Here is a 17,133-nt window from a genome sequence, read left to right on the forward strand (position 1 = left end):
TATTTGGTTTTCCATTTCAGTTTTCCGCAACTTGAACTTAGCAAACGTTTTTAACTTGTATCACATGAGTACACCTAGACATTTCGTGAGTAATCATCGATAAAACTCACAAATTATGTATGTCCTCCTCGTGATGCTATCCTTACTAGCCCCCAAACATTTGTATAAACATGGTCTAGAATTTCCTCCTTTTTATGTGCAATTGTCTTGAAATGCATCATATTATGTTTTCCAATAACACAATACCTGCAGAAATTCAGCTTGTATGTTTTGACACCCTTCAAAATATTTCTCTTACGAAGCTTCATCATCCCACGCTAATTGAGCCATCAATTAATTGGGCCATTAGATTTATTCAAATTAGTTTTAGTTCATAAAAAAATTAAATTAAAAGATTTAATTCAATTTAATTTTCAAAGATTCAGTTTTAATAATGCCTTATAAATAATTTGACACTCAAAAATGTGTGACAAAATTTTAACATAGGGGCATGATGGCCTACCGCCACCTACTTATTTTGTCTATTAGTATGGATAAAACGACGTTATTAGCATGGATAAAACGACGTTTTCTTAAATTGCCAAAATCCGCAGTGTACCCAAAACACATTCTTAAGAAAAGAAAAGAAGAAGAAGAAGAAGAAGAAGAGGAGAAAGGGCAGCAACGGCCGAGCGGCACCTAGTGTCGTTCCTTTCGCACGCACAATCATTTTTTGTCCTTCTTCGTGCTGAAGCAGAGATGGCGACAGGAGTAGAGGCGTCCGCTGTTGTCGAAAAACCAAAGGAAGAGGATCCGCCAACGGTGGACGAAGGCGAAGACGAAGACGAGGACGAAGACCTCTCTTTCTCATCGGAATCTGAAATCGGAGATGCATTGGACTGGTTGGACTCGAAGGACGACTTGGAAGATGCGGATGGAGCTGCTTTTACCCTCCACGCGAGGCGTCCAAACGCTCACGGAGGGCTTCTCTCTCGCCCTCAGTCGTCTCCGCTTCAGCCGCTCTCGAATCGGAACCAAAGGTTCTCCAACCACATCAAGGACTCGCCTTTGGAGGTATAGTAATTCTCTCAATAATGATGGGGCAATTGCCTTTCTCACACTGAAATTATAGTTTCACAACTGCCCGTCTAGAAATTTTTTGCCAGTTAAACAAATTATTGTTCTACAATGTTCTACGACTCGAGTTCTTATAGATAGATCCCTCAAATTATCTTCTTTAAAATTGAAGACTTTGTAATGAGTTGCCTATAAAAAATTGAGATGGATGGTTATTGCCAAAAGGCCTTTTTGGGTTACGGAACATCCGTTGAAACATTTGAATTAGCTTTGTAGAGTTATGTTGTGCCGAAGTACAAGGACATGGTTTGAAATCATTTGGTTAATGGCATTTCTTTTGCTTCATTCTTGCCAATATTGCGTTGGCTGGTACTTGGATTGTTGGGATTAGTTACACCTTCCAACGATTATTATTGTATTGGGATATAATATTGTTTGTAAGCATGTGAAGGCAGATATGTGCTTGTGAAAGTAACATTACATTTCTTCTTTTTTGGAATTATATTAATTGAGATGGCAGGAGTGGGAGGGGAGGTTGAATATTGGCATGTCAAATTCCGTGGCAACTGCAATTCGTGAAAGTGTTCGAGTGATGGCCATTGGTAAAACGAGAACTACTGACAAAGCAGATCGTGCAACTGTGGAACAGGTGAATAACAATTTTTCTTATTATGTTTGAATTGTTCGCATCAACTTGGTTGATGCATCCCCACTTCGTTGTGGGTATTTTTACTTAAAAAGAAAAAATATCTTTGTGTAATTTTTTAAATTTCATTTTAAAATTCCTGCAATGCATTTGTCCGTCTGATGGAAATAATGTATTTATGTTTAAATAAAAAAAAATCACAAAGCTTTTGAAGACCTTTTTTTTTTCATTTTATTCTAAAAACATGCTTTATAGTGAGGTACTTTCCAAGTAGTTTGGGCTTTGGAGCAACCATGTTTAGCTAGTAATTTGTTTACTGTTTTTATCTAGTTATTATTATTATTATTATTATTTATTAATTATTTCTTGTTATTATTATTATTATTATTATTATTTTATGGCTATTGAGATATTCCTGTCCCTCCCTCCTTTCCCTTTTTGTATTGCATTTGTGCTTGTTTGTGTGTATGCGTATGGTGGCTTTTTTGTTTTGGATAAAAAAAGATATATTAAGAGAGAAATAGAATACAAATTAAAGAGGACAAGAAGGCAAGAAATCCTCGATAAAGAAAACTAAAATAGAGAATAAAAACTGCCCACTAACCAAAAAACCTAATAAAATGCTACCTTAGAAAACCCCTTTTCAATCCTTTTCCATCATAGCTAATAGGCACTGCATATTAGCCAATTCCTGTTGTCCCTTCTTAGCCTTAATTTTACTATCATCCAAGTGGACGTCCTCTCCCACTTGATCAGCTAAACCGTAAACCTTTTTTACCGAGCAGATGCTGAAGGTGAGATACAGAGACAAGCAAAATACCAGCCTCATTCTGTTCGATCTTGTGTTTTCTTCACCGATTCTGACATTCTCAGAAGCAGAAACTTCCTCTAAATCATCCACTGAAGGTGGACATTGAAAGGGCACATCACCCATTAAATCCAAAAAATCTTAACCAAACCCAAGTTGTCTCACAAACCTCATCTATAAGCATCCCTCTGTCATAATCAAAATCACTACCTAGCTCACCACACTATCTGATACATCATATACTGCTTACTTTTTCTGTTTGCATCTGTTGGTCATTTTGAGTCCATGCTATCATGATTGACTGGGTCAAGAACTTTGTTTTGTGTTGTGTTTTTTCTTTTAATATCTGTGAATATTTTTTGTTATTTCCAGGCAATTGATCCTAGAACTCGTATGGTTCTATTCAAAATGCTGAATCGAGGCGTATTTCATGATATTAATGGCTGCATTTCAACTGGGAAAGAAGTATGCAATGCATCACTACCTTCATGTTGTTGTTAATTTTGAATCCTTTTAAATGCATTTAAATTTCATTTGATTGTGATTGCTGCTTTTGAAGCCAGTGTATATGGGAAATGATTTCGAACATGAATCTATTTTTTTCATTCATTTTCCTTGGGGGTTGGGGGCGGATGGGTTGGTTGTACAGGCAAATGTTTATCATGCAACAAAATCTGATGGTCAGGAGCTAGCAATTAAAGTATACAAGACTTCTATTCTTGTATTTAAGTAAGTTCGACTACTCTTTAGCTTTTTGTAGTGACTATTTGCAGAGTGCATGAATTTGAGGCACTCTTGTAAACTCATATGAATTCATGATCATCCTAGGCATTTTTCTGTCAGCTAGACAACACGATAGCAGTCAATTCATTTATCAAATCATTAATCTCAATTGCAGTGTAGTTGTTATATGACAAGAACAAGAGGTGAGAAAGGCGATATAAAAATGAGATTTTATGTTTGAGCTAGCTCTTTGAAATGCGAAAGAGGTTGTAAACTTCATCTGCTTTTTATTCTCATAAGACTCTGTATCTTTTAATGGCAAGGTTGAATTCTTATACTGATATTAAATATGGTTGGTAAGCATTGATCTGCCAACCTTTAAGTTAGTTCTTACAGCAAGATTAATGGATGTAGAGCACTAGATTGTTGTGCTACAGCAGACAAGGGACACTTGAGCAAAAAATTTTAAATTCTGGTATGATGCTGTGATTTTTGAATATGTTGCTAACAAGTTATAGGTTTCATTCATCAACCAGTAGCATTTAGAATTGGTGTTAATAAGAAATAGGCTTAGAATTATTTCATGAAGGGTTTAGTCTGAGTAGGTTAATTGCTTCTCCTTGATCAAGCAGCAGAAGTTGAAATCTGTAAAGGAGAAGCTGGTTTGAATATTTTGGTAGCTATTTTGAATTTTTGAATTAGGTTCTATGGATTAATTTAGAACTTCTGTTTTGAGACATTGAAGCAACTTATATTTTCCTACACTGGAAACATGTTTTGGGTTTTTCATAGCTCATCTTGGTTTGAACTCTTTCATGCTCCCCCAGTTTTATGTTGTCATTCACAATGTCAGCTTGCAACTAAGTTCCATGTCTAGATGGTACATGTTAATGCTTATGTCACAGTGAAGTGATTCAGCTTTGTTTTTCTAAATTGCCAACTTCAGGGATAGGGATCGTTATGTACAAGGAGACTACCGCTTTAGATATGGATACTGCAAGCATAATCCTCGGAAGATGGTTAAAACTTGGGCTGAGAAAGAAATGAGGAATCTTTTGAGGTAAAATGCATTAGTTTTTCATAAGGGTATGTTGTGCATCATTTTACCTTGATAGCATCACACTCATCGACAATTATTATTATTTTGCAACGGTTGTGCTGCTAAAATGCTATTATTTGTTTAAGCTTTGTATGTGAAGAGAAAACCATGGGAATGTTTCTGTGGTTTACATGAATTTTAAACTGTAGTCTTGCTTTAGTAAATTTGAGTAAATAAATATATGCTTCTTTGTATTATGTGTTGGTTTTAGCTTGAATGTGTGCTTATTGATATTGGTGGTTGTTTATTTAGTTTGAACAGTTCCTCATTTATTAATTAAGTGATAGCAAATTTTTCCCTTCTTCATTATTCATCATCCACAAATGCTTGCAATGAATTAAATCATATTGAGGTATTTTTACCTCTATCTTCCCTTGTGTGATTTACTGTCAAATGCTTGCTATAATTTATAAATAGACCTTTTGGCCTTTCAGCTTGCACAATGAAAATCATGGGGACATTTTCTCCAAGATCTGATCCCTTCAACTTACTGAAAACAAGGTTTATTTCCCCCATGAATTAATTGAACTAAATGATAAATGGGCACACAAAGTTGAGGCAGATGTCAACTTTGGCATTGACCTGAGGTCTTTAGACACAGCAGCTTTCCAAAATCTGTTCATGATGGCACTGCTAATGTTGTACTGTGTTGAACGTATGTCTTTATCCATGTTTGAGTTTGCTTCTATGTGTTAAGGAACCAATATCTGGAATATTGATCGTTAATAAATTCTCAAGGGAGATTCCAAAGGTGCTTTAAGTATAGTGGAGGAGCCAATTGTTGAGAGGATTAATACAAATAAGGATAGTAAGAGATGGGATATTTCAGAGGATGATACTGTATGTAGTAGTGATTTTGAATGTGGCAAGAGTTTACTTTTGGATCAAATTCAGGAGCATCAAGGATTTTTTTTCAATTCTTTTTCGTGTTTTCTTGGAGATTTATCTTATGTGCGGCTTCCTCCTGTATGAGGTTTATATGGAATTAATATTTCTGTGGATGATGCTTCTAAAGAAGAACTGAAGGTAAAAGATGGAATTCTGCCCAATCCAGTTCAAGAATTTGTTGAGAAAGACATTCGAACTCAGAATTTGTTCGATACCTTGGGCCTAACGTTGTTTGAGCACGGAGGAAATGAAGTTAGGTTTGATGGTGGTAGATTTAAGGCGAAGAAGGTTATGAAGGAATTAGAAAATTTGAGGTGCTCGGTGAAGTATGATGTGAAGGGATTAAAGAGGGGCTTTCTTGGATAATTTCAACATTTTATTTTTTATTGTTAATACCTTTTTGTTCTTTGCTTTTATGTTTCCTCTTTCTTTTTGAGGATTTAGTACCCTTGCTTTGATTGTACATTCTCTTTCTTATTTATATATATATATATATATATATATATTTTAATCACAAGAACAACAAGACTTAAGTCCCACTAGGTGGGGATCGTGGGTTGACTACATGAATCCTTTTCCACCAATTTACTCGATTGAGAGTATTTTCCTCCACTAGATTAAGAGCTATTAAATCCTTCATCATTATCTCATTCCACGTTATTAAAAACAATACTCTTCTTCACATGTGTTTTGGTAGGCCTATGTTTCAAATGCCCAAACCATTTAAGCCGCCCCTCCTTTATCTTGTCTTTGACTGGTGCTATGCCTATATTATTGCGTATGTGCTCATTCCTTAGTTTATCTTTTAATGTTATACCACTCATCTACCTTAACATTCATTTCTTGGTAACTTTTACTTTTTGTACATGTTGTATCTTAGTTGCTGACCATTTTGAACCATAAAGCGTAGCCAGCCTTATAGTTGTCTTATAGAACTTTCCTTCCAATTGTAAGGGTATTCTACAATGACAAAACTTACTTGATGCACTCCTCCATTTTACTCGACTTGCTTTAATTCGATGTATTACATACTTTTCAATTTCCCCTTCTACTTGCGTAATAGATCCAAGATATCAAAATCTACCAGTGCTATTAATTTCTTGATTATCAAGTTTAATCTTCTTTCTATTACTCCTTACGTTATAGAAATTACATTCTACTTATCCCAAAATTTTTAGACTTTAAAGTGGTTCTCTAAAATTCTAACTTAGGTTCATACTTTCATCGACCAAGACAATATCATCTATAAACAACATACACCAAGGGATCTCATTTTGGATATTCCTAGTGAGTTCATCAATCACTAAAGTGAAAAGTTAAGGACTCAAAATAGAACCTTGATGTACACCTATTGTGATAGGAAAATCTCTAGATTCCCTCCTACAGTCCTAACACTAGTTACTATTCTATCATACATATCCTTAATGACTTCAACATATCTACTGCATACCCCTCTCTTTTCTAAGTCCCACCAAAGAACTTCCTTAGGTAGTCAATCATATGCTTTCTTTAGGTCAATAAAAACCAATGCAAGTCCCTTTTCTTTTCCCTAAACTTTTCCATTAATCTTCTTAAAAGATAAATAGCTTTTGTTGTTGATCTCCTTGGCATAAAATCAAATTGATTCTCTGAAATAATAATTTTTACTCTTATTTTTTGTTCAATTACCTTTTCCCATAGTTTCATCGTATGACTCATAATTCTAATTTTGTGATAGTTATTACAATTTTTATATTGCCTTTGTCTTTGCATTAAGGTATTAACATGCTTTTGCTCTACTCCTCTAGCATTTTCTTAGGTTTTATAATAATGTTGAATAGATTAGTCAACCAAATACTTCCTTTATCCCATAAACATTTCCAAACTTCAATTGGTATGTTATCTAGTCCTATAGATTTCTAACTTTTTTTTTTTTTTTTAAAGTCATCTTAACTTCAAGGACTTTAATTTTGTGAATAAATCTCCTATTTTTAGTCTTCTCCGTATTTGTCAGTTCCAAGTTCAATCTTTCATTTTTGTTTTCTTATAAAAGTATCTTTGCCACCTCTCTTTTATGTTTTCTTCTCTAGTTAAGGCAATTATCATTCTCATGCTTTATACATCTTACATTACTTAAATCATTGCATTTTTTTCTTTAGCTCTAGTAAATTTAGAAATTTCTCTTTCTCCTTCTTTTTTATCTAGTCTAGTATATAAAGTATCATAGCTCTATGTTTAGCTTCACTAATAGTCTTTTTTGCATTTTTTCTTGCCTCTTTATACTTTCCAAGGTTTTCCATATTTTTTATAACTTTGCCATATTTTATACCAATTTCTTTTTGTCTAAAGACTTTTTGGACTTTTTGATCCCACCACCAACTTTCTTTACTACCTGGGATCTTCCTTTGGACTCACCTAAAATCTCTTTTGCTATCTTTATGATAGAGTTAGCTATCTTATTCCAAACAATATTTGCATCTACCTTACCCCTTACTGTCCAATCACATTTTTGATAATTTTATTTTTGAATTTTACTATATTTTCTTCCTTCAAGCTCCACCACTTAGTCCTCTTGTGTTGATTATGTTACTTTTTTCTTCCATTTTTTTAGTACGTATATTTAATACCAGATGCTCCTCAAGTCGGCTTAGCAGAAAATCTTAAGAGACAATTTTGGGAAGATATGGATAGATACAAGGCATACCAGGAACTGAGAAAATATTTATAGGAGGAGATTTGAATGGATATTTTGGAAGAGATAATAAAAATTTTGAGAGGATACATAGAGGATATGGATATGGAGACAAAAATGAGTCTAGGGAGATGATCTTAGATTTCGCTATGTCTTATGATTTTAGTATAATGAATACTTGCTTTAAGAAGAGAGAAGAACACTTAATAACCTTTAAAAGTGGACAAAGTAGAAGTCAAATAGATTTTTTTTTAGCTAGGAGAGTAGATCGTTTATCATGCAATGATTGTAAAGTTATTCGAGGTGAAAGCCTAACCACACAACATAGAGTCTTAGTGTTAGATATATGTATTAAAAAATGGAAGAAAAATGATAAAATAAACTAGTGTAAGAGAACTAGATGGTGGAACCTAAAAGGAGAAAATATAATAAAATTTAAAGATAAAATGATCAAAGATGGGGATTGCACTATAGAGGATGGGATAGATACAAATACTCTTTGGAATAGTTTAGCTAGCTCTATTAAAAAGATAGCAAAAGAGATTTTAGGTGAATCAAGGAGGGAGATTCTTGAATAGCAAAGAGAGTTGGTGGTGGGATAAAGATGTACAAAAAATCATGAAGACAAAAAGAATTTGGTATAAAACGTGACAAAAATGTAGAAACAGAGATAACTTTGAAAGATATAAGGAGGCAAGAAAAGATGCAAAAAAGGCTGTTAGTGAAGCTAAATATAGATCATTTAATAGTTTGTATGATAGATTAGGTACAAAAGAAGGGGAAAGAGATATATTTAAACTTGCTAAAGCTAGAGAAAGGAAGAGTAAGGACTTAGAAAATGTAAAATATATAAAAAATGAAGATGATATTGTCTTGGTTAAGGACGAAGTCATTAAAGAAAGATGGGGAAGTTACTTTAGTAAGTTGTTTAATGAAAACCATAGAAGACTAAACTTAGAATTGTCAAATGAGGAAAAGATTAAAAATATGAGATTTATTCGCAAAATTAGAGTTAACGAAGTTAAGTTTGCACTAAAAAAGATGAAAAATGGGAAAACTGTGGGACCAGATAACATCCCAATTGAAGTTTGGAAGGTGATAACGGAATTATATGGTTAACTAATTTATTTAATACAATTTTAAAAACTAAGAAAATGCCAGATGAATGGAGGAAAAATACTTTAATACCTATATACAAAAATAAAGGAGATATTCAAAATTGTAATAACTATTGTGAAATTAAACTTATGAGTCATACGATGAAACTATGGGAAAGGGTAGTTGAACAAAAATTAAGGTTAGAAACGAAGGTCTCAGAAAATCAATTTGGTTTTATGCTTAGGAGATCTACCACATAAGCTATTTATCTTTTAAGAAGATTAATGGAAAAGTTTAGGGAAAAGAAGAGGGACTTGCATATGATATTTATTGATCTTGAGAAAGCATATGATAGGATACCTAGGGAATTTCTATGGTGGGTTTTTGAAAAAAATGGTGTATGTAGTAGGTATACCTATGTCATTAAGGATATGTACGATGGAGTAATGACTAGTGTAAGGACTATATATGGAGAAACTAGAGAATTTCCAATCACCATAGGTGTATATCAAGGATCTGCTTTGACTCCTTATCTTTTTGCTTTAGTGATGGACCAATTGACTAAGAGTATTCAAAAGGAGGTTCCATGGTGTATGTTGTTTGCAGATGATATTGTATTAATTGACGAAATTAGGGACGGAGTAGAGGCTGAGTTAGAATTATGGAGAGAAACTTTGGAATCTAGAGGTTTTAGGATAAGTAGAAATAAGACAGAATATATGAAATGTAATTTAGTAATGATAGGAAGAATATTGGAGACAAAGTTAAACTTGATGATGAATAAATAAATAACACTTGTAGATTTCGATACCTTGGATCTATTGTGCAAGCTGAAGGAGAAATTGAAGATGATGTAATGCATAGAGTTAAAGCAGGTTGGGTAAAATGGAGAAACGCTTCAAGTGTGCTCTGTGATCGTAGGATACCCTTAAAATTGAAAGTGAAGTTTTATAGGACAACTATAAGATCAGCTATGCTATGTGGATCGGAATGTTGGGCGACGAAGAAACATAATATCCAAAAAGTAAAAGTCGCCGATGTGAGAATGCTTAGATGGATGAGTGATATAATATTGAAAGATAAATTAAGAAATGAACATATTTGTAGTAAGTTAGGTGTAACTCCTATAGAAGATAAGATAAGGGAAGGACGACTCAGATGGTATGGACACTTGCAACGTAGGCCACATAGTGCACCTATGAGGAAGAGTGACTTAGTTACTGTGAGGGGCAGTAGAAGGGGTAGGGGTAGACTTAAAAATAACTTGGGAAGAGGTAGTGAGTAAGGATTTAATATCCTTAAATCTATCAAAAGAAATGGTCCATGATCGCATAAATTGGCGAAAAAAGATTCATATAGCCGACCCCACCTATTGGGACTAAGGCTTGGTTTTTTTGTTGTTGTTGTTTTTGTTGTATATCTAATACCAGAAATCTATATTGTGTAGCCAAACTTTCATATGAGATAACTTTACAATCCTTACAAGATAGACGATCTCCCTTCCTAGTTAAGAAGAAATCTATTTGGCTTTTATTTTGCTCACTCTTGAAAGTTATTAAGTGTTCTTCTCTTTTTATAAAACAAGTATTCAATATAACCAAAGTGTAAGACATGGCAAAATCTAAAATTGTATCATCGGTCTCATTTTTATCTCCATATCCATAACCTCCAAGTTTCCTCACATAACCTATATTAACCTTTTCAATGTGTCCATTCAAATCAACTCCTATGAATGTCTTTTCAAACACTGGCATCTCTTGTAAAATACTATTCATATCTTCCCAATTGTCTTTTAAAATTTTCTGCAAAGCCTATTTGGGGAGCATGCACACTAATAACATTTAACTATCTCTAGGCCTAAAGCTATCCTTATTTTAATTCTCCTATTCCCTATTTTTTTAACATCTACTACATTATCTTTTAGGTCTTTGTCTACAATAATTTCCACCCTGTTTTTATGTCTCTTTTCCAGTGTACCAAAGTTTAAATCCAGATTTTTTCCAATTTTTATAGCCTTGTCTCTTACCATATTGAAGGCAAATTACGTTAACTTTCCTTCTAGGCATTGTTTCCATTATTTCCATGCTTTTGCTTGTAAGTGTCCCTATATCCCAAGTTGCTAATCTAATTTTAGTTTCTTGTGCTAACTTCTTAGCCCTCTCCCTTCTACACTGACTAGGTCTGTTCTCTTGACTTGAGTGGATTTGGTAAGAATTTATGATATAAGGATATGACAAATTTTATGCTGGTTGTCAACTACCTAACGCAACCCTGCTCCTTTTTTGTGCTTGGGATCAACTGTGTGTACAAAGATAATCTGTGTCGCACAGGTAAAGTGTAAGTTCTTTTTTTTTTATTTTTATTTTTAGATGCAAAAACTTATTTTACATAGACAATAAAGGAAAAACTAAAGTGCTTATCATGCTAGTGCTTTTTGGGAATTTTTCTAGCAATTGCAGGTGAAATCTTTTGTCACATTTCAAAAGTGGTGTTGAATGTGCTGGCATAGCTATGACATTGAAACCATGAATAAGGGAAAACATATATTCTATGAGTAAAGTCTCATTTTATATATTCAGAAAATTAATTACTACCAGTTCAACAATGCTTATTTGATTGCTGATTTTTTTTTCCCCAAAAGAAGGGCAGATTTTTGTTTATGCTGTCTATTTTATTATGGAACATTTTAGGCCTGCATATGACTATTGAAGAGTTGTTCTTGTTGTGATCTTCAAGTACCTATATATTACAAGTTCCAAAGTTTGAAGTATTCTTTTTTCTTTTCTGGAGATTGCTTCTTTTTATACCCCATAAGATAGCACAGAAAGACTATTCGCCATCCAGTTTTAAAAGGATATGTCTCTGGATTGAGTAAAATGGTGAAATGTGGATTCACAGGCAGCCTAAATAGTGGGACTTAAGACTTTTGTGGTGGCAGTTGTTGTTGTTGTAATCTTGTAGATCACCTTGTTTATATTATTTTAGCTCTCTGAGCACAAAGAAAGAAATGCTGGAATTTTGTATTGGGTTTTATTTTATTAAGGAGTGATAGATAAGCTGAAATCTTCATTTTTTTTTCCTTTTAGTTTGGTTTTGGATTTTTTTTGGGTTTCCAAAAGTTAATATTGTATTTTGTGTAAAGTTTGAGTCTTCATTGGTGTCATAGGTCGAACTCTTCACACCTTGTTGAAGGGTTTTGTGGCACCATTGTAGCACTCTCTCTTGCTTAACTAGTTGGCCGAAAGTACACTGCAGTCTCATAACATAAACAAATTCCCCAACCATCCAATACAAAGTTAAGTGGAATTAGTAAACAAGAATTTATGCAAACATGAGTCACGCAGTAAAATGTATAGCAACCTAATTCATTATACACACCTCCATAGGCAACGTGTGTTTAGTGAGGGAGGCAAGTAGGCTAAACGCATTTACAATAGCTAATGAGTTTTACAATGGTTGAAGAATGCTCACCTTCCTGTAAAGAGCTTTTTGTTTCTAGCTGTGGCACTAGGAAATATCAACTAAGGACATCAAGACATTATCCTACTCAAAGAATAAGCTTGGCCTGCAACATTCTCCCCCATTTATGCTGTCAACATCCTTGTACTTGAATGCTATGCTTAAACTTTGTCCATGGACGATTTCATGTCTTCCGCTGACATCCAACTAGTTTCATCTCCGAGGCCCTTCCACTTCACTAAGAACTCATGCTGCTTTTTCCTTGATGATGTGAACTCTGTCTACAAAGATATATTCAACTTCTTGTCTCTGTTGTTGCGACATCTTCAGTGGTGATTTGCTTGGATCTCCAGTGTCATCGATGAATGGCTGAACCAGCTGACACGAAATACAAGATGTACTTTCATCCAAGTTAGAGGAGGAACCTTGTAAGAGGCCTTCTCAACTTTGGCCAAGATGGGGATTGGTCCTTTATATTTGTGAAGTAATCTCCTATCTTGATCTTGTGGTGACTTGGCTTGTCCTAGATGGAGCATAACAAGCAACAAGTCACCCACGTTGAAGTGCAACAGTCTCATCCCTTGATTTGACCACTTTTTTCATTTGCGTAGAAGCTTTCTCTGGGTAAGCTTCGACAATCTCCACTTTTTGTCTCCGTTCTTTGGTGAAGATGTAAGCTCTTGGATTCTTTCTTTTGTACGGATCATCCTCTATGTGAGGTAATACTAGCTGCTGGCTTGTTTCCTCTCAAAAGGAATCTTGTTGGTTGTTAATCTCTTTTTGGCATTGAAATAGAATTAAGCCACGTCGAGTGGTTGCACCTAATTATTCTAGTTAGAGGCAATGAAATGGTACAAGCGCTCCTTTAGTAGTCCTTGTAATCTTTATGCGTATTCATCTGCTTGTGATGGTAGCTTAAAGAGATGTCAAGCTGTGTATCAAGGACTCTCAAAAGTTTTATTCAAAAGTTTCTTGTGAATCTTGTATCTTGGTCATTGACGATGTGTTATGCAACACCCTAATACATCTCAACATGTTTAAAAAACAAGTTTGCTTTCTCTTTTACCGAACAATAATTCGGAGCTAGTGTGAAAGTACTATACTTTGAAAACCTCCCTACAACCAAGAGTATAGACCTTGTGTCTCCCACTTTGGGCAGGTTGGTGATGAAGTCAAGTAAGACACTCTCCATGGTCTCGTTGGTACTTGAAGAGACTCTAAGCTTCCAACAACTTTGTGATTTTCTTCTATTTGACCTTGTCTTGTTGGCAGGTGAGACAAGTTCGGATATACCCAACCACCTCATCACATATATGTGACAATAATATCTCTGCTTCAACAATGCCAAAGTCTGATGCCTTCCTAACCTGCCCTCATGGTGTCATGACATGATGTCTTTGTAGCTCGAGGTGCAAAGAGCCAATTACCATGTGTCAACAACAATCTATCCTCTAACCAGAACTAGCGCATTTTTCTCTCTTCCACTAAGTTAATGAGGTTTTGGGTAATTGGATCTTTGACAAGATTTTTCTAAATGCATTTTCGCACTGTTGTGATAACCTTCCTTTCAAGGAAGTGTGTTAGCAGTTGTAAGGTCATAAGCTTGGTGTTCCTGCTTAGTGCATTTGCAATTTGATTCATCCGCCCTATCTTGTGCTCAAAATAAAAATCAAAGACCGCTAGGAATTCTTGCCAATGGGCCTACTTTGGGGATAACTTAGGGTGTGTAAAGAAATGGTTGATAGTCGAGTTATCGCCTTCATCATGAACTTATACCCAAGTAGGTAATGCTGCCACCCACATAGACAATGTATCATCGTTAGCATTTCCTTCTTTTGAGTTGTGTGCTTCTACTTAATTTCACTAAGCTTGCGATTGTTGTACAACAAGATGCCTCTCTTGTAACAAGACTACCAAAGGCATAGTATGATGCATTTGTCCATACCTTGAGGGGCTTTATGATGTTCGAAAGAGTAAATATCGGATCTCGCATCATAGCCTCCTTCAAGTTGTCAAGGGTTCCCTATCCATTTAGTTCCGCTAATGACCTTTTTTCAATAGTTCCATCAACGAGGTTGTCCTCCTCAAGTACTTTCCATTAACTTGTGATAGTAGTTAACAAGTTCAGGAAAGGAATGCAACTCCTTAACTGTTGTTGGAGTCTTCCTATCTTGAATTGCTCCCATTTTCTCTATATCTATCCAGATACGACCTTGTTCAATCACATGACCAAGGAATTTGACACTCTTCTAAACGATAGAGCACTTCACTTTCTTTACATAAAGGCTGTTCTTCTTTAGTCAAACATCTCTACAGCAGATGCTCTTCATGTTCCTCCAAAGTGGAGTTGTAGACAACAATATCATCCAAGTATACCATGAGAAACTTGTTAAGATAGTCATGAAATACCTAATTCATCAGCGTATAGAAAGTCATTAGCAATTTGTCAACCCAAAGAGCATCACCAAGAATTCATATGATAGGGTACTCCCATACGTGTTAAGCAAGTAGTCTTCTACTCATCACCGTTTGCTAATAGTAGCTTGGCTGCAAGTTAAGTTTGGTGTAGTGCTTGACATGACTTAGTTGATTAGTGAAATGGGATACATGTTGTGCATGGTTACTTTGTTGAGTGTGTGGTAGTCCACACACATCTGCTTGCTCTTATTATATTTCCTCGAAAACAATATTAGTGCTCCGAATGGTGCTTTGGAAGAATGTATGTTACATCACAACTTTGCACTCGTACAATACATCTCAGATGATAGTAGAAACTCGCTCTTCCCTACCTCTTCATCCACCATCAACGTGGCAAGATATGTTTGCTCACCCCTTCTCAACCGTTCTAGAGTTGCATGGTTGAGGAACTTCTCATCATCCCTTGCTTCGCAACAGCTTGCACCATACAAAGGTGATCATTGATCAAACAAAGGGAATTTAGCAAACAACATTGGTGTTGTCTTAGCCTCTCTTAAGAATTCCATTCCAAGTATCACTTGGAAATCATCCATGAACATGTCTGTCCAAGCTTCACATTCACTTGCTTGGCTGCTCCTAAAGTAGGTTGTATTGCGGAGTTAGCCACTTTCATGCATTATGAATCCTTCTCCTAGTTTGAGTTGAGTCTCTGGGCTTTTCGTTGTGAGACAAAGTTATGGGTAGCCCCGCTATCCACCAAAGCACTGGTGTTCTTCCTATTGATCCATAGATCCACAAACATTAAGCCTTTAACTTAAGGTAACTTTAGATTCTTTCGTTTGCCTCTCGAACACTTTGAGTAACCCTATTACACTCATTCTCGGGGTTTCCTCCTCATCCTCACTCTGTCCTTGTGTCCACTCGGCAATAGAAGCTCGCAATGCATTGAGCTATGACTTGTGAGGTTCTTGACATAGCAGGCATGCCAAATTATTCTTACCATTGGATGTATCGAATTACGAAGACGACAAAACTTCCTTTAAAGTTGGTCCCTTGGTGTCAGCTCCCTTACTTTTGGGTTTGTCTTCCTTGAAAGACTTTTCATTGTTTTTGTCCAACATATCACTCTCTTTGGACATGGTGAAATTCTCTCTACCGTAGTCAGTCTAGTGTTCCGCGTCAGTCCGTGCAATAGGCAAGTTTTTCCCTCTTTGTCAATGAAGTTTGACACTTGCCCCTGGTTTCAATCCTTTTAGGAAAAAAAATAGCTTGTCTTTCTTAGACATGTCATGGATATCCAACATCAAAGTAGAGAGTTGTTTCATTTATTCTCTTACTATACTAGTGTTCTTAAAATCTTGCAATTTGCGTAAAGAATTGTACTCAACATTTCTAGGAAAGAATTGGCCTTAAGTTCTCTTTTCAAGTTTGCCCATCAATTACACATTGTCAACTCTGAATCTCATTGTACTTCATTTGCCACCACAACTTAGCACACTCAATACATAGTCGCCGTGGATATTTTCACCTCCTTAGAGGTGGTCCTCATTGCACGAAAGTGTTGCTCCATGCCAAAAAAGAAGTTCGCAAAATCCTTAGCATCATGAACACCTCATACAATCGGGGTTTTGGCACCCTTTTTTGTTCCATACTACCATTGTAGAATTGGAATTCCCAATAGCACAAGACATAAGGTTAATCCTGACAGTAGTTCACCCATCTGTTTTTATATTGTTTTCACCGTAGCACAAAAGTCCTCAGACAAAACACAATAGCACCTTGTACATCAACATGCTTTACGAGTTGGGTCATCTCCATGGCCACACTGTTGGTTGTCACAGCTAATGTCTCTAGTGCATCAATTCTCTTAGTATTATTGCACGACATGGTTCTCCCACCTATGCTTCACATAATCCTATAATTTGGAGGCAACCAAATCACCAAGCTTTGATACCAATTTTCACAAGCCAAACACTTCACATGTTGCGAAAGGCTGTGCAACACTAGCTGTAGCACTCTTGCTTAATTGGTTAGCTGAAAGTATACCGCAGTTGCACAACATAAATAAATTCCTAACCATTGAATGCAAAGTTAAGTAGAAGCAGTGGACAAACATATATCTAAACATGAGTCATGCGGTAAACTATAAAGCAACGCAATTCATTATTTACACCTCCGTAGGCAACATATGTTCAGCGAGGAAGAGAAGTGGTCTAAATATGTTTACAATAGCTGGTGAGTTTAACAATGATTGATGAACACTCACC

At 35.5% G+C, this 17,133-nt stretch overlaps 1 protein-coding gene across 1 annotated transcript in view; it reads left to right on the forward strand.

Annotated features, from left to right (window-relative positions):
* The first annotated feature begins 563 nt into the window (after nt 1–563).
* The window catches only part of LOC131160580 (uncharacterized), a 29,864-nt gene continuing 13,294 nt past the window's right edge, over nt 564–17,133 (forward strand). Inside the window, exons 1-5 of the mRNA XM_058116396.1 lie at nt 564–1,053; nt 1,577–1,705; nt 2,883–2,975; nt 3,160–3,239; nt 4,180–4,293. Coding sequence (XP_057972379.1) covers nt 739–1,053; nt 1,577–1,705; nt 2,883–2,975; nt 3,160–3,239; nt 4,180–4,293 — 731 coding nt within the window. The 5' untranslated portion in view covers nt 564–738. The remainder of the gene's footprint in view (nt 1,054–1,576; nt 1,706–2,882; nt 2,976–3,159; nt 3,240–4,179; nt 4,294–17,133) is intronic.

The sequence above is a fragment of the Malania oleifera genome, chromosome 7 (genome assembly GCF_029873635.1).
Source record: "Malania oleifera isolate guangnan ecotype guangnan chromosome 7, ASM2987363v1, whole genome shotgun sequence".
Classification (NCBI taxonomy): domain Eukaryota; kingdom Viridiplantae; phylum Streptophyta; class Magnoliopsida; order Santalales; family Ximeniaceae; genus Malania; species Malania oleifera.